The sequence below is a fragment of the Heterodontus francisci genome, chromosome 43 (genome assembly GCF_036365525.1).
Source record: "Heterodontus francisci isolate sHetFra1 chromosome 43, sHetFra1.hap1, whole genome shotgun sequence".
In the NCBI taxonomy this organism is placed as follows: domain Eukaryota; kingdom Metazoa; phylum Chordata; class Chondrichthyes; order Heterodontiformes; family Heterodontidae; genus Heterodontus; species Heterodontus francisci.
The window spans coordinates 19193689-19219100 of NC_090413.1; the positions used below are offsets into that span (position 1 = coordinate 19193689).

Sequence of the window (25412 nt, forward strand, 5' to 3'; positions counted from 1 at the left end):
GCCCATATTCCACTATTGTTTCATTGTTAGTAAATCCCTAATCATCAGTCGATTTTTTTTTTTTTTTTTTTTAATATAGTTTTTTTTTTTAAAAACCTGGAAATACTCAGCAGGTCATGCAGCATCTGCAGAGAGAGAAACCAACCTAACGACTCGGTGATGACCTTTTGTCAAACTTAGCATAAGTTAGAGATTTAACGCGCATTAAGCAAGTGCAGAGTTGAGGAAGAGGTGGGTGGGAGAGAGGCGGAAAGGACAAAAGAACAATCCCTTCATATTCTTGGATTGTATTGCAATGCATTTTATGTAGAAGCTAATGTAATTCTTTTATTCTCAAGTTGTCACACATAGCTGTTCATTTTCGCTGTCTCGTCTCTTGCAGCCTCCCTGCCGTTCTTCATGGTCGAGTTCAACATGGTCCTTCCATACAAACGTGGCTTCTACTGTAATGACGAGAGCATCAGCTACCCATACAAGGAAGTGGAGACCATCAGTGACCCTGTGCTGTGCACCGCAGGCATTTTAATCACAGTTGTTGCTGTAAGTTCATGAATTTATTCTTTGTGGTTAATATTTCCAGGGCCTGGATCCTCCAGTGTCAAAATGGCTGATATCCATTTGTTGGGTATGTCCTTTCATCTCCGATGTCTTTGCACAAGCAGTTATGAAGTTGCCGTTGGGAATTGGGATGGGGAAGACTCAGTTGCGTGTACCTACTCACTTCTCAATGTGATCTGAGCTTAAATGACTGAGGACAATGTTCTCTCTGTACTAGGTGTAGCAGATAGTTGTATTTTCTCAAAGAATACATTTCTGATTTCACATCATGCAAACGAAAAGTGAAATGTGTTGGGAGTTTTATAACACTATGAGATAGTGTGACTCATTGACACGAAGTGCTGGGCAGAGGTACCAGCGGGAAGCCCGAAATGCTATATCAGAGGGTCCTCGCCCAAACATTAGGGTTTCTGATGCACAAAAGGAGAAGAATGGTCAGTATATAGATGAGCAGATGTATATGTTAAATAGAGACCCAAACCAGCAGCACAGCCTAATTGTGTATTGGAGAACAAACAAACCATGAAGCAGAGATGCAATGGTGTCTCTGCTGTGTATTATTCAGTCTTAGCTGGGCCGTAGAGGCAGGTGTTGGGTGAAGCCCAAGGGTGAATGGAGTGGTGTCCATACGGATTTTATTGAGGGGAGACGGTGGCATAGTGGTAATGCTGAATGTGGCTGAACTAGTAATCCAGAGGCTCAGGCTAATGCCCTGGGGATACTGGTTCAAATCCCACCACAGCAGCTGGTGGAATTTTAATTTAATTCATTAAATTCCATTAATTAATAATCTGGAATTGAAAGCTAGTCTCAGTAATAGTTTCACAGCACTATCATCAATTGTCATAAAAACCCATCTGGTTCACTAATGTCCTTAAGGGAAGGAAATCTGCCATCCTTACCTGATCTGGCCTACAAGTGACTCCAGACACACAACAATGTGGTTGACTCTTAACTGCCCTCTGAAATGGCCTACAAGCCATTCAGTTATCAAGGGCAATTAGGGATGGGGAACAAATGCTGGCATTGCCAATGACCCCCACATCCCAGGAAAACATGGGGGGAAAAAAAAGGATGCTCTTGGAGCAACATTATTGTTATGGGAAGTGCCTGTCTTTGGGGGGGCGGAAATATATGTACACAGTGCAGAGGTCTTGGAGGATAATGCACCATCAACATCACATGAAGAAAAACGTACTCTGGGCCATAGAGTGATGTCCAAACAGATTAAACAAAAGACTCAAGGAAGCAACAGCTTGCACTCCGTGTCACTACTTAAAGTGAGCAGCAGAACAGGAGCAGAGCCCTGGACTTGAAAAGCCAGAATGCAACGAGGGGTCCCATGCTGTTGCTCAGATGGTGCCAGTCCAATTACTGCACTGAGAGTACTGTGTTACACAGTGACAGTTACTCACCGTGCCAAGCGTGCATGCCCACTTCAATCTGTGACACTCAGAATACAGACCTCCTGTAAGGCTAGTGAATCTCCTATTGATTAAAAGAGCTGGTTTGACCAGAAGATATGGCAGTATAGTGTGACAGGATGTTAACTGTATATCAATTGTGTTGAATTATATGCAGGTGGAGGGCATTAATTGGGGTTTCACTTGAGCACATCTAACAAGACACTCACTGAAACTGGGGGTTGAGTTAGGAGTGTGCGCTTGTAATGTTTCACTCTAAATAAATGTAAGGCTGAGTAAAGTATCATTCTTCAGCAACTGGCTTTCTGGAGTATTACACAGGACACTAAGATAGGGTGGTTGAGTGAGGCATTATGACAAAGCATTATGATGGGATGGGACACAATATTTTAATGGGATGGAACGCTGGTAGTGCCAGCTGTTTCAGCCAGTAGAAAATGGGAACTGTCCGTATATTGTACCTAAAACTAAGTAGAAATTAGCTCTACGTTGATGGAAGGCCCTGACTAAGCAAACCCTGCATCGACATTTAAAAGACTGGCTAGGAGACAACATAGATAAAATGACTGCAACAGCATCAAGAATTCGTGCAATAACAGAGGTAAGGTGAGAACCACCAAGAAGGAACTGAGGCTCTCAATCCCTTGGTGTAGGTTTTCAGTTTCCCAAAAGCTACTGTACATGGACTGCCCATTCCCTGTGAGAGAGCAACAGAATTTATGGAAACTTTAACAAGACCTGTTTAAATGGAAATAGGGAACATCTGTCCAATCTGATTGGAGGTTAACCTTAACACAAGGTTATATAAAGATGTCATTTGATGAAGAACAGATGCTGGAAATTGGTCTAAAAACAATGACATTAACCCTATGGGTGCTGTTATAAAGCTTGGAAGATTTTACAAATGCCTGACAAAGAAACACAATCTGTTTTGACTGATTAGGGGAAAATTGAATAATAATGAGACATGGCTTAATGTGGGCAATTGGTCTCACAACAATCGATTCCTGATCTAATTAAATCAGTACAGGTTCATACTATATGGTGGGAAGAAGCTGATTTAAAAATTTGTCTTAATTAAGCAGATTAAAATATTTTAATAAAAGCTATTCAATTTTATTCTCTTGACTGATAAAAAAAAAATGTAGTCCTTTTATTAACAATGCTGAAATTCTCTTGCAATTTCATTTTGTTGAGATTCTCTTGGGAACTGGTATATAGTTGCATGTCTTGCTTGAACCGCTGCAGTCTGTGTGGTGAAGGTAATCCTACAATGCTGTTAGCTGGGGAGATCTGGGATTTTGATCAAGTGGTGAGGGAAGAACAATATATGTCCAAGGCAGGATGGTGTGTGACTTGGAAGGGAACTTGGAGGTGATGGTGTTCCCGTACATCTGCTGCTCTCCTCCGTCTCGGTGGTGGAGGTCATGGGTTTGGGAGATACCTGTTGGAAAAGTGATGGGGAACTTAGTCATCTGTTGCAGCATGCAAAGTAAGAAAGAATAACTTGTCTTTATATAGTGTCTTTCGCAACCTTTTGGAAGTCCCAAAGCACTTTACAGCCAATGAAGTACTTTTGAAACTTAGTTTATTGTTGTAGGAAGTAAGTTCCTGAATTCTCATTTAATTCAGTGAGGTATCAGTTCTGGGAGTGAGTGGGGCTTAAAGTCTCAATTCTATGGCCTATAAGGGTAAGCACAGCTGATCCAACATGTAGAAGCACAGCAGTTAGTTCAAGTTGATGGTGGAGTTGAAGTTTTGCGACTTTTTTTTGTCGTGGATACATTTTTAGCCTCAGCATCTAGTACCTAGCATCAAGGTCTTCCTGTACACTCATCTTCTCGTAATTTAATGTTCTTTTCGTTGGTTGATTGAGAGGATTTAGTGAGGTCAGTGGTTTCAGTGACATCAGGCAGATGGTTTGTGATTATCACGAGTCATGTGTCAGTCATAAAAACTGCTAGTGAAAGGAAGTGTTGGAAAAACCCAATGTCATTTCTACTTCCTTGGACCTTTTACATTGGTTTTTCAACTTCGTCATGTTTGAATGCCAGGTTCAGGAAGCTTGTAGTGGGTTCACATGGTGCCTCACCTCTTCTATCTTTTGTTGCACTGGTGACCTAAGTCATCAGCTGTGCTCAAGTTGGGAGTTCAGGCAAATGCTGGGCCGGATCAACCTCTATAGGGTGGGATTGTACACTCTCTCACCACACAGACATGCCTGATTTGATAGGAGCACTGGAGCATTGCTTGGGGTGTCCAGACTGGTGACATGCAGCCCCTGAGCCGAGCAATCAGAGTTGTAAACTGAGGTAACGTAGTCATATTTGGGCTTGTATTTCTCTGCATTTATCATTCTTTGAATTCTCTCATTCTTGGAGATTTGGACAAGGCTCTTCTTAATACTGACAAGGAATTGGCTGTTTGAGATAGCTGCAGATTAATGGAAATATGGGTTTGAACTTCATTTGGACCCCTGATCCATGCTACACACCCCTGTGGTCCATAAAGGCAACAAGTTTGGAGACACCTGATTTGAGCCTTCAGAGAGGGCAGGACAGCTGGTATTTTCCAGGTTTTAGACAGAGGCTGTGCATCACTTCACATAAGCAGATATTCGAGAGGGGTCCCAGTGACTTTTGTTGTGGCAAGAGTTGTGGAACGGCAAATCACAGGGACTGACTGCATTAATTGCATGAGGCTTCTATCCATGAACAACTCAATCACACAGGTCTCTGCCTGGGGCTGTTATGCGGCTGGTTTTCATATGTCTCTCAAATGCCAGTTTCAGCTGTGGCGAAAGTGTTGAACTCTCACTCAAATAGGTCATTGTTGGATTACTATTCAGAGGTTAGATGGTTATGATATGTACGATGTGGGATATAGTGTCACACTATACTATGTGTGTCTCATCATTTGTGTCCACAATCTCCAGGGAGACTTGTGTGAGACCAAACGTGTAGTATAAGAGTCAATAGCATACCTTACTGTCCAATGTTGTTGGGGTTGGGGGGTGGTGGGAGGAGTTGCTGTTGATCGTTAATGCTGAGTCAGCACGATTGCTGTCTGTAACCAGTTGGGTTTTGGCAGAGAGGCAGAAACTATTTAGTCACCAAGTGTGTTAGTGCAGTGAGAAAACCTATTGCGTTTGCGTTATCGCAGAATGCACCAAAGACAATTCACTGCTTCAGTTGCATTGATCGCAGTTGGTCCAGGTCACATAACCCAGTCCAGCTGCAGTCACTGTGATCTGCCACTTTCTATTTTCCGCTGCTCATTAGTGCTGCACTCTGTTTCAACGCAAATATGACTTGTTCATATTGGCACAAAGTGTAGCCCGAGTGAGTAGTAGAAAGTGAGAAGGTCTGGAGCCCTGCTCCACTGATGGCTCCTGGAGTTAACAACGTGAGTATCCCAGATTCAATCTCTGATCTTTGCTGAATTAGCAGATCTCTGGTGGGGTGTTGATGGCGGTGGGGGGGATGCTATAGCTGGTTTTACTATCTGTGGGTCAGAGAAGTGAAGATCAGCCAAAACTCCTGTTCCTGATCGCTGCCGAGCAAAACCTGCTGAAATGTGGACGCTGGGTAACTGAGTTGCGATGCCCCCACAAAAGTAGCTTGCTCACACTCCTAACGCATGAATAATACTATTTGGTCAACATATTCTAACTTTCCCGTTGCCCGTTTAACCGTGCCATAGTAAAGCATTGAGGAAAGGGAAAAAATGGAAGAAAATAAACCAATGAAAAGGTGTGCAACCAAGGGCTGGCCTTTACAGAGCTGGTCTGAAGTCAAAAAAGGCAAAGGTGGGGTGGAGTCTGTTCATTGTGTAACAGGAATTAGCTTTTTATAAGTACAAAGTTCACAAGCTTGAGCTTTGTGGGAGATTAGATAAAACTTTTCCTCCCACAGGAAGTTGATTTGGAGTCAGTTGACACTGTTGAAAAGAGCTGGAATAATACCTGTTGAGAAAAGGACTGAGTGACAATTAGTGATATTAACAACAGGCAGGAGAGGAACTTACTGTTCGTTAAAGTAGGGGATCAAATGGTGCCGGTGAGAGAGGGGGAACCATGACACAATTATACGTGAATTCTGGATGGTGGCAGCTAAATGGGTTGAAGGGCCGTTTTCTTTCCTCTGACTTTATTTGAGTATTATTCCTGTCACAAAATGAATTTCCTTTCATTGTGTTTGAAATATGTATCTAATTTTTGCAGGGAGTGGCTGCTGATTCTATATTACAGCGGGTAATTCCCACTTGAGCCTTACTGGGTATGCAATGTGCTTCATAGTGTTTCATGCCCTCTCGAGGTCAAAAGGCTGTGTAATACACAGTAAAGGGTTGCTGCTGTTATAAAGGATATACTATAAATCTCACTGCTGTACAAACAATCCCCTTATACGTCGAGGGGCTACAATCACCGTAACTTGAGTTGTGCAATAAAAGGACCAGTGAAATGTGAAGATAACCCCTTGAGTAAGCAGGATCTCATGATCCATAACTGATGAGGTCATGTGCATTCGTAATGGAAAAAGAATATTGACACATTGCATGAATTAGTAACTTCAGGAGCACATGGAAACAGTTACATGCTGAGGGCAGTTCATAGAAGGTCGGGAGGAAGCTGAACTAACGCAGTTGGTGTGACATCTGAGAAAATGATTACTTTTTCTGTATAATGTGGAGTGTACAGGTTGAAGGTGGGTGGGAATGAGTGGGGTCTGAGTAACCAGCAAGAATTTCATCATGGCATCCAGATGATCTCATCAACCACAAGTATCTAACTTGAGAAGTCCGCAGACCTCGACCAAGACCCACGATTAAAGGACTTGTGTTGTATTTTGTTGATGAGCAAAAGAAAATTGCATTTATACAGAAACTTATCAGATCTTCGGGATGTAATGTCACTGCCAATGAATCACTTTCTGATGTGGCGCTTGCCCATTGTCTCTCGAGACAAGGAGGCCAAAGAAGAGAAGAAGAGAAGAGAAGAAGATCGCACAAACAGTAAATGTTTGACACGCTGATCTGTTTTGGTGGTGTTTGAGAGATGAATGACAGCCAAGACACTGGAGTGACACTTTTATTCATGTGAATGTTGCCATGGGATCTTCAACTTTGTGAACAGGCAGATGGGTTCTCATATTTCCCATTGATCTTGAGGGGCAGCTACCTAAGGAAGGATATACTTGCCTTGGAGGGAGCGCAGCGAAGGTTCATGAGACTGATTTTTGGAACGAGGGGATTATCCTATGAGGACAGATTGAGTAGACTTGGACTGAATTTGCTAGAATTTAGAAAAAATGAGAGGTGATTGAAATATGTGAAATTCTTAAGGGGATTGATTTGAGTGGATGCTGGGAAGATGTTTCCTCTGGCTGGAGCATAAGTTTCAGAATAAGGGGTCAGCCATTTAGGCCTGAATTGAGGAGAAATTTCTTCACTAAAAGGGTTGTGAATCTTTTGGAATTCTCTGCCCTGGAGGGGCTGTGGATGCTATGTCATTGAGCATGTTCAAGGCTGAGATCAATAGATTTTTCGATCCTACCGAATAAATGATACGGAAAGGTGGAGTTGAGGTAGAAGATCAAGAATGGTCATATTGACTGGAGGAGCAGGCTCAAAGACATGAATGGTCTACTCCTGCTATTTCTTCTGTTATCACATTTATCACTACTACTGTATTGTAGTGGAGTGTCATACCAGATTCTGGGTTCAAGTCATTGAACAGACAGCCTTCAGATCAAAGTCAAGAGTTCTATCAACTGAGATAAGCTAACACGTGTGTTATGACATACCAAACCAGATTTAGTCTTTAAATTCAAAAGCACATTGCATCAGCGTTCCACCTTAGAATCAATTAAAAAAAAAACTATTGAGATAACTTTATATCACTTGATTCAAAGGAGGGTACAACTGGGAATTTAGTTGGGAGTAAGGGATTACAAATTATAGGGGGAGTAAGAGACTTGCACTGTAGAATATGTAAATTCTACACTGCACCCTTTTCGAGGTGTGGCAACAGATAGAAACAAGAATGAATATGCACTTGTTCCAATACCTGTCTGAAATGGACATTTTTATACCTTTTTATTTCCCCCCCCCCCCACATTTTGAGCAGTTGCCATTTGAAAGTGTTCGTGAAAATCTTATGGGTTGGATTTTCTTCCCGTTCATTATCAATGGCAGAAAACGTTTTCCTTGGCATCAGCTGTCAGCATTTAAGTTTTTACTGACTAATTGATTTCAATGCCACTCCAGGACTTGAGCACACAGTCTTGTCTCGCATTCTAGTGCAGCACTGCTAGAATGCTGGGTTGTCAGCCTGTTGTTGTAGTTCAGGTGGATGTTGAAGAAGCCATGGCACTATTCAAAGCTTGCCTGGTGTCCCAGTCAACATCCATCTTTCAGCCAACACCAGCAAGGGCAGATTAACTGGACATGCAGCACGTGGCTATTTGTGGGATGTTGCGAGTGCATATGGTTGCCATGTCTTTTTCCAGATAACAAGTGACTTTGCCCCCGCAGTCATTAATTATAGGAAATGTTTTGATAATGGTGCTACTGACGGTGGCCTGGAGCTACATTTATCCTTTGATTGGAAACTGTGGCTGAATCAGGTGCTGTCGCTTGGGCAGACTGCGCTGTGGTGATTGGTTTTGAAGGGGTCCTCATAAAGCATGGCCTGCCCTGGCAGGTGCCAGTATCTTGCATCCATATCTGTCATAAAACCACTGTTTTATAAAAAAAAAAAATTATGTTCAAACTCCTAAAAAATGAATGGCATCGCACAACTGGGAAGATCACAATGAGGGTCTGAGGCATGTGGAGCAGCAAAATCAGTTAAGGGCTACAAAGTGGGTCTGATGGACTTGGCAATATTATGAATGCTAATACTGTACAGCACCAGAACATTAATTTGCTTTACCAGCTTGGAAACTTCAGTGAAGCAAGATATTTTTCTGTGCATCCATTGCTCTTAACTATACCAGAACAGACCCCAAGCACTGCGGGGTGAAGTAATTTAGTTGCCTTGTTCCCTGGTGTGTGCTTTCTGGCGCAAAGGCTGCTTTCCCAGACAGGAAGGGGTTAATAAACTACAACGCCATGTCAGCAGTTTGTTCCTGTAAAGGAATTCCTGTAGTTATTTGCATGTTAGATGTCAACTGTACAGGCCTTTTCCATGCTGCCTGCTCCCTGTGTGATTAACGATGTGGGGAAGGAGTTGTTGCTCACTCGTATGCCACAGAATTTATCTTGGCATTGGACTCGTACTGACGTCACAGCTGTCAAGTCTGCCTTGGATGCTGTGAATTTGACTTTGAAAAGATCAGTAGAAAATACAAATGGGAAGGACGAGGTCAGGTCAATCAACTGAAATGTGCTTCTCACTGTATGGACACAAATAGAATCTTGTCTTTATTTGGTAGGGGATGTTTTTTCAAAGGGAGGACAAAGGCTAGAATGTACCTTAAGCATAGAATAATATAACTTATTGTACAGTGCCAAAAGCTTGTTTGTCAGCTTCTGACTCAGACTTGAAATGCCTTAATATAACAATAGACTTATCTGTCTGTGTCCTGGAATTAATACTAAGTCACTAATATATAAGGGGGCCACAGAGGCCCAAGTTTGAGTTTCACAGAATTTGAACGGTGGGATTAGTCAGAGATCAAACCCGTGGGAAAAGTGCGGCAAGAGCCATGTTTGAAATTTTGACTCTTGTTCAGATAGCCTGCATACGGAGCTATAGAGGGTTTATAGTCATTATCGTGCAGTGTGGCTTCCCATTCAAAGTCCCACCTGTTTCACTGATGGTGATGGACTTCAATTCGGATAGCTTGAGTTCAAATTGTCCTCACCTGACTGCACTGTTCCACACCAACCCTCCCACATGTTCTGAACTATGCCGTGTTCCCAGTGGTAGCCGCAGTGGTGACCATAGTAAGATGACATGGAAGGATTCAAGGGGAGGGGGGAGTTGAGGATAGCTAACTTTGCAACGCTTACTTTTTCTATCTCTTTTTTTGTTCCCTTGTTTCTCCACAGATTGCCTTTGGTGAAAGCTATAGAGTCCGATTCTTGAATGAGAAAACAAAGTCATTCATCTCGAACCCCTACGTGTCTGTGATATACAAACAGGTTGGCTGCTTCCTCTTTGGCTGTGCTGTTAGCCAGTCCCTCACCGATTTGGCAAAGGTGGCTGTTGGGAGGCTGAGGCCCCATTTCCTGGATGTCTGCAAACCAGATTTCTCAAAATTTAACTGCTCCAAAGGATATATTGAGGAGGATGTTTGCAATGGGACAGCTTCATATATTACAGAAGCCCGGTAGGACAGCTTTGTTGGTCTGGATTTTCAATTTTTAACTGATGCGCCTCTCTCCCACACTGCTGACTCCATCCCCACTACCCGCTTTGCTCCCTCAACCCAAGAAGTGCTGCTATGCGACTGGCTGGTCAGGCCTGCACATCGGGGTCAGGTTGGAGTGGGTGGTGCTGTACCAGTGGCTCGGTGTCTAAGCGTACTGCTTGGTGTGATAATGGAGCCATGGAGATCCGCAGGTCGCAGGTTTTATCTGTCGTCCAAGCTGTCCTCAGCTGGGGGAATAGTCAGGTGTTACAATTGGCTTCAATGACCGAGTTATGGAAAGTGTGGGGTGAAAGGGGGGGATGAAAAGGCAGCCAGAGTTCCAGGTGTGTGCGCAGGCAGGCGTGCATGTGTGTGTTATTAACATATATAGGATTAGGCTTGACTATGGAAATCTCCTGAGTCAAGTTGTCTGCCGACCTTCCCCATCTGTGCTCACGTGAGCAGCTTGGCCAATGGGTAAGGGCAGAGGGTGGCCAATGGGTAAGGGCAGAGGGCAACCAATACCCTGGAAAAAAAAAAAAAACCCCAGCTTCAGAAGAAGAAATCTGGTACAAAGTGCTTGCCTTTACCCTAAGTGTCTTACTTTGAGTTGTGTTCTATTTTTAGGAAATCTTTTTACTCTGGGCACGCCTCCTTCGCAATGTACACCCTGCTCTATCTGGCGGTAAGTGACTAACACTAGGCATATTCATTGGATGATGCAGGGCCTAATCATGTCTCAGCCTGATGGCATTATCATTGAAATATACCATGGAATAGGAAGAAGCAATATGATTTTTTTTCAATAAAACTATGATGTATATTTACAAACTCATACATTTGACGATTCCTTATTAGAATTGTACGAATATACAAATTGGGAGCAGGAATAGGCCACTCGGCCCTTCGAGCCTGCTCCGCCATTCAATAAGTTCATGACTGAACTGATTACTCTGCATTTTCACCTACCCCCGATAATCTTCCACCCCCTTGCTTATCAAGAATCTATCTACCTTTGCCTTAAAAAATATTCAAAGACTCTGCTTCCACTGCTTAAACTTTGCCCTGATTTACTTGGGTTTGGATTTGCAGTGAGTAGGATTCCAATAGTGCCAGGAGTGTGTAGCATTGACACCAGAATCCTGACGTTAAAATGGGCCTCAAACCCTTGACGCAGACAATGCCACTTGGCAACATAGTAGGGGAGCAGTAGATGGTTAATTGCTCTGCATGCATGTTCCCAGTGTGTCAATCTATTAAATATAAGCTTGGAAGTAACCGTGCATGATATTAGTTTATGAATGTTTAATGTCTTCCTACAGCAACTCCAGCATTTCAACATTAATATCAGTTATTTTGAGTAATTCAAAGCAGGAATTCATTGTTGACACAGTAGAAAGATTCCAGTAGAGGTGACACTGCAGCATGATAAAAGTTTATTTCAAGTAACAAAGACGTTCTCTCCACAATACTAACCTTAGCTTCACGGGGCAAAATTAACCAGGTTTTATCCCCATGCTGCCTGGATTTCAGTCAACACCAGTGCTGGCACACAGAACAAAACTGAATCTAGTACAGTATACTCACTGTAAACTGTACCGTCAGCAAGCGAGGATATTGGCAGGCGATGTATGTGAGCTCCCTTCTCCCTTAAATGTAATCAACGTTTGGAATAAATTACCTGGAAACTATATCGAAGTCAGTGGTATAAATGGGTTCAAGAGGGTACTGAATGCTTTTCTGGAGAGAGAAGGAATTGAGGGCGAGAGTACGATGATGTGTAGGTGGGGTTGCTTGTAAAAATTGACACATTTGCTGGACTTCATGACTTTTCTGATTCTAAAAGCTCTTCTGTTATGCCTGTTTCTGATAAATGCAGGAACTAATGACTGTTCCTTTTTGCTTATAAAAATGGGCTGTGGTCCTTATAAAACCATATTCGGTTGGATAATAGAAATTGGAAAGTCTGAAATGCAGCAAGCTCAGCTGTTTACATCAGCGTCTCTCTCGCTCTCTCTCACCCCCCCCCCACCCCCTTCCACTGCAGTGTTACATTTAAGGATGATTTTTTAAAAAGGTGTCTTTGTTAAAGAATGTAAGAGGAGTTTGACTGGCTTCACAGGAAAGACACATCAGCTGTGTTCCCAGGAGGCAATGTTCTCTTTATTCAACCAAGTGATTTATTTTTTGCCCTCTCTGAACCTCCTGTTTTGAAGTGATATGGTATTGTGTTCGTATAGGTCACAGGTAGCTTTTCACAAGATATGGTGTGTTCTCTCTTGGGACCATTTGCCCCAATTCCAATGAATGTATTCAGTAATTTTTCATTCAAATCCACTGCTTGAGTACAGCCACTGCTTCATTCAGTCCATAGCTCTCTTGGGGGGGGATAATGAGTTAATCACCTGGTCCTGGAGTGTTTGCAGTATGAACAGCCCCAGCATGGGAGTAAAGACACGCACAATGCAAATAGCTAGAAGAAAGATGATCTCGTTTTCGACATCTCATGCAATGTTTTCCCTCAAATAAGTTGTGGCCATTAATCAGCGCAGAGGGTAATTGGAATGTGGTCACTGGAAGCTGCATGAGATAGGTGCAGTAACACGCCACAGTGGTGCAATAATCTGTTATTCTCTGATGTTAGTGATCCATGCGCAATTGTCTGAAAGCAGAAGCTGAATATTGAGTGTTATGTTGAATGTTGCTACTCTCTCTGTGTCTGAGTACCCACATTCTGGTTGTTGTGAGGAACAGCTGCTGCTTTCTCACTTTAAACGCAGCACCATTTCAGATGTTTCTTCTGGATGGGCATGAGTGCCAAGGTCAGTACTGTTACTCATCTCCCTCTCATAGCAACATTGTAAACATCACATACAAACACTAATGGGGAAGGCTTATACACAAACTGTGCCATCAACGCAACTGTTTTTGGCACAACTGGAATAAGAATTAGTCCAGGTTACACGTCCTAGCCTTTGTTTTGAGGTGAAATTCAAGTACAAACTCACTACATTTAAATATCCTTAAAACCAAATCAAATCTGCTCTCTAGTAATCTACATTTCGGGAGCTGAACCAAAACACATTGTATTTTTATATAGCACCCTTTAATGTAATAATACATCCCAAGGGGCGTTCTAGAGCAATATTTGACACTAATCCAGGTAAGGAGATATTAGGGTGAATGACCAAAAGCTTGGTCAAAGAAGTAGGTTTTAAGGAGTGCCTTAAAGGAGAACAGAGAGCAGCCATCACCATGTGTGACTAATTATATACAAAGTGTGGTGCATTAGCCATGTGCGTAATTCATGCTCGTTTGTTTGTTCCTGTTTAATAGCGTTGAGAATTACTGAGGCCGCGGAGCTGGGGCAGTTCAGCTGCTCCGCAGGGTAGAACAATCTGCACAGCAACACATATTGTGGCTCAAGATGTTTAATGCACGAGATGTGATTCCGATTAACGTAATTCCACTTCAAGCTTAGCATACTCCCTACACCCACACACCCTGATGAGCTTGGCTTTCAGTGATGCAGTACAGAAACATTTGCCTTTTACTCTCCCCACTTCCTGTTTGATTGCAGCCTCCAACCCATTCCAGTCAATCTTATTTCTATGTATTTCAGTTTACAGGAAAGAATTAGCTGGCAGTTCCATGTAAGGCACAACTTCTCCCTTTTTTGATCGCTGTTATCAAACACTGACCTATTGTCAGTGCTGGATTGCTCCCCAAATTTGCTAATGCTTCCAAGATGACTAAGCCTTTACCATTTGGATGGTGTATGGTATCTTTTTGGCGTTTTGAGTCCTCCAAACTAGTTAAAACCCCAGTGCAGAACTTTGCATCACAAATACAGGAAGGCGTCGTCAATTCTGACACTGTTTAATTATTCAATGCTGACTGTAGTGGTAATAGTTGTGGCTGTATTTGACGCACAAATTAATGCATTATAGTATTTAAGCAGTTGTTTACAAAGGATAATTTGAGAGTTATCATACACTCTTGCTTGAGTTAAAAGATGTGATGCTGATTCCTCATCTTTGTCATGTTCACAGTTCCCTGATGCTGTCTGTTTAGCCTTCTACAGAGTTCTCAACCAGGGTGGGGAGTTGGCTGCGAGATATCAAGGGATCTGCAATAGGGCTTGGGGTGGAAGAGGGGGAGAAGGAGACATCACCATCACCGATGTAGAACCATTTGCAAAGGCTGGCTCTTCCCATGCAGTGATGACTCTGCTTTAGCCTGGGTTTCCATCTGCAGTGCACCGCTGAAGCCTAGCTACCTGGTGAGGGCAGCCTGCCTATTCTGCACTTCACGGACAGGCGACCGCCACCAACAATGTCCCTCCTGCTGTGGCTGGTGGCGGGCAGGATTCAAAATAACGTCGCCAATGGGCTTCCAGTGGAGTTGCATTTAATTTGAAGTTATAATGACACTAAAGCGGTTTTAAATATAATCGGGCCTGATGCGAAAAGACGAGACCTAAATAGAAAAAGGGGAGGGACTCAAAGGTCTGACCCCTTTTGAGAGACAGGAATTTTGTCCAATTGGAATGCGCGTCGTTTTGTAACATGATGGAGTGTTGTGCCAGGAGCAATCAAGCAGCTGATGGCTGGTGTTGTCGGGCGGATGTCTGGGATATTATTAAACATTGGCCACAGTGGAGTTCCCACTACCCCTCCATGCTCTGTCACAAGGGCAAGGCAGCAATGCCAGAAAAACAATCGGCACTTTGCGCTCAATCGTGCCTGCCAGGGCACCCATTTTCCAGTGTGTCCTCTGATCCAGTAGGTTTATTTCAGGGTGCTTATGGATGGTGCTGTATTTTCAAACACTGGAAGTGTTGGTCCCATTTAGTTTCACCGTAAGACAATAATAAATATATATGTTTCACAGTATAATAATTATACAGAATAAATATTTGTCTTATGTTACTGGGTTTCATGGAATTTGTTTTAATATGGGAGGGAGGCCTCTCCCTCGCCTCCGCAAATTTCCACTAACCGCCAACTGTTCTCTCTGCTACCTCGATGTCCATGTGCAGAGATTTTACAACCTTTTATACCACTTCAGCCATTTGCTAAACTCTGCATTTAGTCAAAACAGCAATTCATCTAACAGGGCAACAAGTTCCAGCCAAAGCCCGAGTCATTTAACCCTTTCAATGTCCAATCCCTCAACACCCTGTTAAATCTGCATTTCCTTACAAAGGCCATATGGCCCATTTTCTCTCATCCAGATCGAGGTTTACAACCTCCCATCCGGTTTTCCAACTGGATCTAGCTCTACTCGCACAACTATTCAGTCTTGCCTCATAACTAAACCTGGCACCACATCAGCCTTGTGGCTCTTCCCTGCACCGTTTCCATGTTTACCTTATGTCTACCCAATTAAAACTGTACACAGTGTTGTAGGTGCAATCTAAACGACGCACTGTCCTGTTTACATATGATTTAGCAATGTCTGCATTCTCCTCACTTTGATCACTTTGGAGCAGCAGTAAACACACGCGCTTAGGTGAAAGCTTTGGTTCAGTGGTTGCACTCTCATTTCTGAGTTGGAAGATTGTGGGTTCAAGTCCTGGAAAAGGGACTTCAACAAATAATCCAGACTAACCATTTAGTGCTACACTGTTGGAGGTGCCGTTTTCGGTTAAGATTTTAAACCTAGGTCCTTTCTGCCCTTACTGATTGAATGTTAAAAGGATTCCATGGCAGTAATTTCAAAGAAGAGTGGGGTAATCCTTCTGGTGTCCAGAGCAATATATCACTGAACCTTCATCACTTTATTAAAAAAAAAAGGATTATCTAGTCATTTATCTCATTGCTGTTTGTGGGATCTTGTTGTGCACATATTGGTTGCCACATTTCCCTACGTTGTAATAGTGACTTACACTTCAAAATTATTTAATTACACTAAACGGTAGTGCCTGCTAGAGAAGAGCAGAACATGCGACTGGACCTCGAAATCCATTTGAAGGCTGGGGATCTGCACACATTTGGGGGAGGAAAAAAAATTTGGATTCTTCCTGTGGAAACTTGCAATTTCCTGTCAGGAAACGAAGCAAAAAAAAAAACTGCATGAAACAATTGGATAGGGAGTGAGGAGTTGTGCTGTTGAAGGGGGGGGGGGGGGGGGGGTGGGGGTGACTAGTGCCAGATATGATGTATACAATTCAACATAACCTCTGTTTACAAATTTTCATCAAATTGTAACCAAGGCAGTGCCTTCATAAACGTGGATTCTTGTTCATTTTCTGGGCTGTGCGCTGAGCTATGAATCCTTCTACCATCTTTCCTTGATAATTTCATTTTAGCACCAGTCTACTCAGCATCAGGTATTATGTTGCAGAAAGCTGAGCTCAGTAAGCAATCACAGGACAATATTGTGCAGAAGCACATTTGGCACGGTGCGTCTCACTTAGGGAAGTTGTCGGTGGGAAACCTGAAGTAATCAAGCAGGAAGACGACAAATTGTCGCCACCCCCTCTCCATGAAGCAAAATGACAATGCTTCAGACTGAACTTTGGCACAGTGCACAGACACACCCATCTGGACCCTTGGCAGAAAATTGTGTTTATGAGGAAACTGTTGAAGTTTGTCGCTTTTTAAATAGGGTAGAGTTCCCCTTTAAATAGAGCAGTGCTTCCCTTTCCAAACAAAAATACAAACTCTTCAGGCGATTTCATTCCTCACACTACAGCTCCTCAGATGTTGCTAAAAATTCATCTCTTTAGGGGCTGCTGTGAGGGTGGGGCTGTTATGACAGGACTTCGAAGCGTCAACTGAGCTTGGCGTAGATCACGTACTGCTCTCTAGTGCCAGCACTCTGCTTCCTGTGGAGTTGGGTCTGCTGGAGGAGAGACCTGACCCGAGACTCAACGACCCTGCTGCAGGCAGACGTGACAAGCTGCAAGAAGAAATATTGTGTGCTCCCCATCGGCCTCTCAGATGACATCCCTCTTCTGCACTGATGCCATGGCTTTTCCTTTCACCCTCTCCTGGCTGCCTGGACTGTCGATCGCTATTTGATCATTGGCTGGAATTTTAGGCCCCACCCCCAAATCAAGAAGTGCGGGCTGGTGGCGCGAGTAAAAGTAGGCGGCCTTCTGATGGTTGAGGGAGGGGGGGGGGGCCTCCTGATCGGGCACCCTATGTCCAACTCTTTTTCTCCCCACCCTTGCCTCACCGGGGCCCGACTGATCACCCCCGGCAAGGCCCCAAAAACTCACCCCTTTTCCGGGGCCATTCTTCTGCTTCATCTTGAAGCTGGGTGCAGTCCCAATAGTGGCCGCTGCTCCCGGTGGCGTTGCTGGTACTATGACTGCCGGCCCACTGATTGGCCGGCAGCTCCATTAGGTGGGACTCCCTGCCTCAATGAGGTGGAAGTCCAGCCTAAAGACCAATTTAAGGGGCTAGGGACTGTAAAATCCGGTCTGGATCCCCAGGCCTGGCGGAGGCGGGATCGCCACTGACTTTTTGGTTGGTGAACGGCTCCTGTCCGGCAAGCGTAAAATTCTGGCCCTTGTCTTTACTCTGACCCTCTTCTTTGTGAAGGGATTCCCTCTGAGACCATTTGCTTGCACATTTTAGCTACTGCTCCAGCCCTAGACTGATTACTTCTATCACTCTTTTGTTTCTTTTCTCAGCCTCTCTCGGGTCCATCTTTTCTTCTGTTTCCTGTCACTCGCTTGTGCCCCCACTTATCAACTACTTTGCACTTCATAACCCTTATCAGAACCCACGCAATTCCCCTGCCTTCCTACTCCTGCTGTCGTCCCAGGTTGGGATCCCACTTGGATAAGCTCTCGGTGCCTCTCGTGACATTCTCTTGAGTCGTCTGTGAGGTGCCTGTCACTGTTTGAGTAGTGGCCTCCACCTCCTTTTTCACTGACCTTCCCACCAATACACCTGCCACTGTTCCAAGAAAGAGAATTTTAAATTGAAATAGTTTAGGGACCTCAATGAAACGCCGTTTAGATTTTCACGTACAGTCAACCACTCTGAAGCACAGTGGCCGTTTTGCACAGAGCAAGATGCCACAAATTTTTTTTTTTTGTTGTTTCAAGGAGGAGTCTCAGCAGGAGCTCTGAAAAACGCACAATCTTCTAATGTTCAGCATCCCTGGGAAGGCAAACAGGGTCTCAATTTAATATCTGGAGGATCTCTGACACTCAAGTCTGAGCCTCACTTTAGGACTTGAGCAGGTACTGTACAGCTGCCACTTCTCAATCCAAGGTGACTGAGGGATTCATTCTCTCTGGTCCATGCCTGTCACAGACCAAGTACAGTTTGCCCTATTTTTTTTTTTTTGCTTGCATTCGTGCTATGTGATATTTACCCAAACGATTACTGGCTTCATTTAAAATAGCAGAGGAAATTCGTAAAACTTATTTATTCCCAATATTGTAGGCTTGCAAGTGTGGAAGTGATGGGCGAGTGGGACTTGGTGCAGGATGGGATACAGATGTTTGGATGAAATGAAGTGGACCGAGCCAGCGATGGAAAGCATTTCCGTCTTGGTCACAAAAACTAACCCTGCTCCATATATTTGAGGGAAATACTGCCAGTGATCAGGAACTCTAACCTATCTGGAGGGGGATTATAATTAACACCCCTCCCCCCACTATTACTTCATAAACATTGTAGGGGGATGTGATGCCCCTATAAGCCTTTACCTGCCCCTCTAAATCATAGGCATGATCAATTTCACATCAAACAAACTCCCGCAGAGTATGGGCGAGCCACAATTTTAAAATTCCACTTCTGAGTATCTTCCACTTTTGAACTCGGAAGGGAATTATCGTTCCAACAAATGAAAGAACCAAAGATATTTCAGCAAGAACATTTTTCTGCTCACTGTCTAAAGATGACACATGCAATGTAATTCAAAAATCAAAATATATTTTGAAATTATTGTCCCATCAAAGTAATTTTACTGCGTTTCCCTAATCTCTGTATCCATCTCCCGATATCTAGACTTCTAAAACATAGGTCACCAGTAAAAATGTTTAAGATTCCCCTGAGTTATTCCAGCATGACCTTTTAATCTCTGGTTTGCATGTAATGGTGAAAGTGTTTTGAGTGTAATTATAATTGAGTGATCAGTGGAAAGCAGGCATTTCTAGTTATCTGAGGACATGATACTGACAAGGAGCTTGCATGTCATAAACTGTTTATCACAGAGTTATCTAGAGTTTGCTCTGGAATGTCTGTATGGATGAAAGAAGGTGGGCGATGAAAAGAAGAAAAGCAGAGCAAAAATCAAGAAAAAAGGAGAGGAATTTGTCTTTTACGAAGTGATCCTAAACTCTGTATAGGGTTTGTTAATTTACCCAAAGGTTTACTGGCTTTGTTGAAATAGAAGAATTCATACAGGCTTGTTTGTTCCTAATATTGTACAGTGTGGTTTTCCAGATATTCAAGTTATGTATCTGTTCCTGTATTTTTCAAAATAAACCAGCTATTTTCTGATCAATATCTATGGGATCTGCTGTGCTTTTAGATGTTGGCCTAGACTTTCTGAGTGGAATGCCTATGATGACCTATTTAAATAAATGGGTTATTGTTTGGAATTCTAGCATGTTAAGTCCAGGAAAGTAATACTTTATAAACAACAACTTATATTTATATAGCGCCTTTAATGTAGTATGTGCTAAGGCGCTTCACAGGAGTGTTCTAAAACAAAATATGACACTGAGCCGCATAAGGAGATATTAGGTCAGATGACCAATAGCTTGGTCAAAGAGGTAGGTTTTAAGGAGTATCTTAAAGGAGGAAAATGAGGCGGAGGGGTGTGGGGAGAGTATTCCTGAGCTTGGGGCATAGGCAACTGAAGGTGTGGCCACCAATGGCGGAGCGATTAAAATCAGGGACGCTTAAGAGGCCAGAATTAGAGGAGCGCGGATAACTTGGAGGGCTGTGTGGCTGGAGGAGATTACAGAGATAGGGAGGGGCGAGGCCATGGAGGGATTTGAAAACAAAGATGAGAATTTTAAAATTAAGATTTGCTTGAGGGGAAACAAATGTAGGTCAGCAAGTACAGAGGTGATAGGGGAATGAGACTTGGTGTGAGTTAAGACACAGACAGCAGAGTTTTGGACAGCCTCAAGTTTACAGAGGGTAGAATGTGGGAAACCAGCCAGGAGTGCATTGGAATTGTATCGAGGTTAGCAGTATTTCCAGCATTGGACACGAGGATGCAATTCCTGAAAGTGAACTACAGGGAAAGGCAATAAAAAGAAACATTTTAACAGAGATGGAAGGATGGTGAGGAGAAAATAAATTCTTTCTTAGAAAGAAATGAGATTGGCATCATCTAGCCACTCAGTACTTCAAATGCAGTCAGCTGCCTTAAAGTGCTGCAGCCATTTAGCGCACAGCGAGGTGTCACAAATGTGTTTTTTCCAGTTGCTGGTTTGAGGGAGGAATCTCAGCCAGGAGATCTGAGGAACTCATTCCCATGCAATGTTCAGAATCCACTGGGATAGGTAAATGGTTTCAATTTAATTGAAGTTTTAATTTAATTTAATTTATCTCATCTGGAGGTTGGCAATCTAACTCATGAAAGCATTCATTTTTTTATTTTTATTTATTTAGAGATACAGCACTGAAACAGGCCCTTCGGCCCACCAAGTCTGTGCCAACCAACAACTACCCATTTATACTAATCCTACATTAATCCCATATTCCCTACCACATCCCCATCATTCTCCTACCACCTACCTACACTAGGGACAATTTACAATGGCCAATTTACCTATCAACCTGCAAGTCTTTGGCTGTGGGAGGAAACTGGAGCACCCGACGAAAACCCATGCGGTCACAGAGGGAACTTGCAAACTCCGCACAGGCAGTACCCAGAATCGAAGCCGGGTCGCTGGAGCTGTGAGGCTGCAGTGCTAACCACTGCGTCGCTGTGCCGCCCTTTTTTGTCTGAGCTCTCTCTAGGATTTAAGCAGGTAAACGAAGGCTGACACTGTCTCAGTCTGAGGTGACTGAGGCATTCACTCTGTCTGCCCTGCTGCTTCCAAAGATGGTTCACAGTTTATCCTGTCAGATACCTCCTACAGGAAGGTTTCTACATGAATAGGCACTGATTCCTAAAGGGAATCAAACAACCCTCCAGAGCATTCATCCATTCTGACATCTCCAGAATTCAGCCAAGGAGTAATGCATCGTGTGAGGATAGTTAGAGAAAAAATATATTTTAAGAAAATTAAAAGGTCTAAAACGGGATTCCTGATTTGTGGGTTCAAATCCTCCCAGCATAACAAGACTATATATTGCCTTAGTCAGTTCCAGTGTGTGAGTGTCAAAGACATTATACTAACTGCTGCCTTATTGTAAATTATGTGCTTTCAAACTGGTCCTGCCACCACAGGGGGACCACAAAAGAATTCCCTGCAGATCCATCAATCTTCATACTTGTGTACAGAATGTCTCGTAACTGGTGTGTGTCTGTGTGTGTTGTCCTATTGTAGTATATTATTTTTCTGTATAATAGCACTACTTCCTTTTGTGCAGCTGACACTGTCTTTCCGACACCCTGCCACAGTCAGTATTTGTCAGAGCACCCCACAAGTTGTTTAGAAATGCGTTAATATTTACAGGAGGTCCCTAGGAGTGTTTTACTATTTTCAGGGAGTTTTAATATATGCTAGGCACCCCGAGAGTGTTTCAGTATTTGTAGAAATCCTCTGTCAGAATGTCAGTATTTGCAGGGGAAAGTGTTAATATTTGTAGATGGTCCCTGGGAGTGCATTAATATTGACAGGAGAATCCGAGGAATGTGTTGGTATTTGCACGGGATCTCTAGAAGTGTGTTAATGTACTCCTAGGGACCATCTACAAATATTAACATTTACAGGGGATCCCTGTGTCAGTATATGTAGTGGGTGCCAACACTGAAAATTGTTTTTAAAACACTCCACTAAATAGTCTGCCATTATCACAGGGCAAATTGTATTTAAGTTTGACTTTAAAAATACCTTTTTTGTTTCCCAGTTTTATCTGGAAGCCCGGTTTACCTGGAAGGGAGCACGATTGCTGAGACCACTCTTACAGTCACTGTTAATCATGATGGCATTTTACACCGGACTTTCTCGTGTGTCAGACTACAGGCACCATCCGACAGACGTCCTGGTGGGATTACTGCAGGGAGCATTAATCGCCTACTGGACTGTAAGTAGCCCATTTATTTTTCTAATTATAATAAGTAAAATATATGGGAGGACTGATTTGTCATCAGCACTCCTGGGCTTGGGAGAGGAGAATATCGTCCCAGGTTCTTTGTATTGGTATCCAATGAGTTGTGGTGGAAGCTCAGTGAGGACAAAATCAGGCTTACTAACTATGCCCTTTATGATTGACTACTCTGCTGGCAGTCATTGTGTGGACTCGCAGACTTAAGTATTTGAGCTGACTCTTAACCCCCATAAATGGATGGTTTTGGGGTCGGGTGATGTGTTTAAAACTTTTAAAATCTCAAAATGGACCCCAACCCACCCACTTCTGGGTTTAACAGAGTCAGTCAAGGGGCAGGCATCGTATAGACATACATACGCAAGCACACACAACCATCCTCTCATACAGCAATACACACACGCGTTCTCTCTCCGGCGCAAGCTCTCTCTCGCAGATTTGTACACACACAGATATAGGCACGCGCAGAGACTTTCACCGAGATTCAGACACTTTCTCTGGCACACTGATTCAGATACACTTTTGCACTCAGATTCTCTCCCACTTGCAGTTTTTTTTACATGAAGTCCACAACTTTTTCCTTTCCTCATTCTCTCTTCTGTCAAAGACATAATATTGGAATAAGGGAGTACACCATTCATCAGGTTATAATATTTTTTCCATGAAGCAAGAATATCAAATGTCTCTGTGGTGAAAATATGAAGAGAGCTGCTATCTTTTAATATGCTGATAATACAATTTAAGATATGTTGGCACTTAGCAGGTTCCCATAAGTGTAAATAGTATAGCCTGAAATTAAAAAGCTTGTCACTTGACAATTACATAACAATGACTCAATTCTTTGCAGAGACTAAACCTCATGGTTTCCAATTACGAGTAGCTACTTTAGACAGTCAGGATATTATGAAAGCCTTCTTTACACTTTTTCCTGCTTTACGCTGAACCTTCCTTGACCCTGTTGCATACCCAGACTGATTTGGAAATTGGATTGCTGCAATCCGTGTAAACCAGCTGTGGCCTCGGAGAAAAGCCTGAACCCTTTGGGATTGGCAACTTTAGCAAGTCATCCCTGTTACAGAACAGGCTCAGAAGGAATGAATTAGTGCTCGGGAAGATGGGTTCCTGCCTACTGTTGCGGGGGTTATGATTCCAGATTCAGCAACCATCCTCCAGTACCTTGGCTAAGCAGCCATTTTAAACATAACATACACAGCGAGTGTGAGCCATAGAGGGGATATGGTACATGCACACCACCAACACATGCGCATGCCGCACATACATACACTGAATTAAACTTGATGGGTTATTGATCATTATCATTGGCATTCGTTGGACAGTCAAAGGCAGATATCCTCATGTTTTTTTGCCCCAAGATAATTCCTGTACTTCATCCAATGGTATGATCAATGGCTGCAAAATACACCCAAAAAGGCAGAAAAATTTGAACAGTAGTTAAAGCTGGTATTCTGACTTCTAACCATCTGAATTAGAACTCTAATGCTCTGTTGCTGCAATGCTGACTGCCTTAATGATCAATACTGCTTAAGCAGGTCCAGAAGACCGATGGCAGTGGAAAGTTGAGACTAGTTTTCTGGAGGGTTGCTGAGACACAATGTCAGGATGACAGAGAAAAACTGTTAATTTGTTTTAGCACAATATCCAGCAGTGCTTGTTGTCAGTGGGTAATGTGAGAATAATCCACTCTCCAGTATTGTTGGAAAAATGGTAAAATCTTTGATAGAAATTGGGAACAGGGTATTTTCATGTGTGCTGTTTAATGGGATCACAGATCTGTGAAGAATGTAGTTTCCAGGCTAACACTGCTTTGAAATGGATAAACAGTGTTCGCAGTTTCAACACCCTCCACAGGTTGAGGCAAATGTTGATTTTTGTTTCATTGCAATGACCAGATTTTGATGTACATCACTGTGGGCTTAGTACCAGAGTACCAAAAGTGCAGTTACAGATGATGAGAAAGATTTGTAGTGCTATCAGAGGCTAGCAGGTTGCAGAATTCTTTGGGAGGGGATCTTTGCTTGGGGCCAACATTGTAGAGTTCAATAGAGACGTGGCTGCTCTCATAAGGCTCTCTTAGTAATGTTTGCTCGACATTTTATTTAATGAAATTTTGGAATAGTCGGTTTATAGGGTTAAAACTTAAACTCTAACTAACCTTTAGATAATTCATTTACATGTTAACTTCCCATATTTAATTTTTCTGAATTAATCTCAGTATGAGGGCTAAGTGGTTGGGATGCTGTTCTCCGTATCTATCACTGTCTGTAAATTGGACTAATAGCATTCTTGATATTGCATCTATTTGGCAGAGATTCTGTCTGAGAGAGGATATATGATTAAAAGCCTCATAAGATTAGAGTTTGAATCAGAGCAGGAAAGTTCCAGTCTCTGTCTCTGTCCCAGTCTGTGCTGAGAGCTGATGGGTGCTGGGGCGGCTATAGGGGAGCTGGTCTCCGTGCCCCTGGGGTTTGGAAATCATCACTGGTTTCCACTCTGTATCAAATGGCCTCTGCTGGGAAGTGTGCATGTTGGGCATCACCTGTGTGGGTAGAATGAATCCTGACAGTAATGCCTCCATTGTTGAATAGTTTGTCAAAGTAGCATATGAATAACAAGTTGGTTGAGGCACAATGGTGCCTGGTTTCCTGGCCCATGGCCCAATAAAGGGGTCAAAGCTTCGAGGGAGAAGGAAATTGGCCAGAAAAAAGGAAGGGTCCATGGGATATGGTTTAGTAGCTCACAATTACAAAGTTGACGTGTTAATGCCATGAATAAGGTGTGTATCTTTTATTCAGCTCAGTGTGTGCTCTGGTTATGCTGCCCAACAAGCAAATTATTAAAATGTCCTGAATTTG

General features: G+C 43.0%; 1 protein-coding gene across 2 annotated transcripts in view; it reads left to right on the forward strand.

Moving 5' to 3' along the window:
* LOC137355673 (phospholipid phosphatase 3-like) overlaps positions 1-25412 on the forward strand; it is a 63115-nt gene that overhangs the window by 31941 nt on the left and 5762 nt on the right. For both annotated transcript variants that reach the window (XM_068021066.1, XM_068021067.1), the window contains exons 2-5: positions 383-540; positions 10038-10318; positions 10967-11024; positions 22342-22518. In XM_068021066.1, coding sequence (XP_067877167.1) covers positions 383-540; positions 10038-10318; positions 10967-11024; positions 22342-22518 — 674 coding nt within the window. The remainder of the gene's footprint in view (positions 1-382; positions 541-10037; positions 10319-10966; positions 11025-22341; positions 22519-25412) is intronic.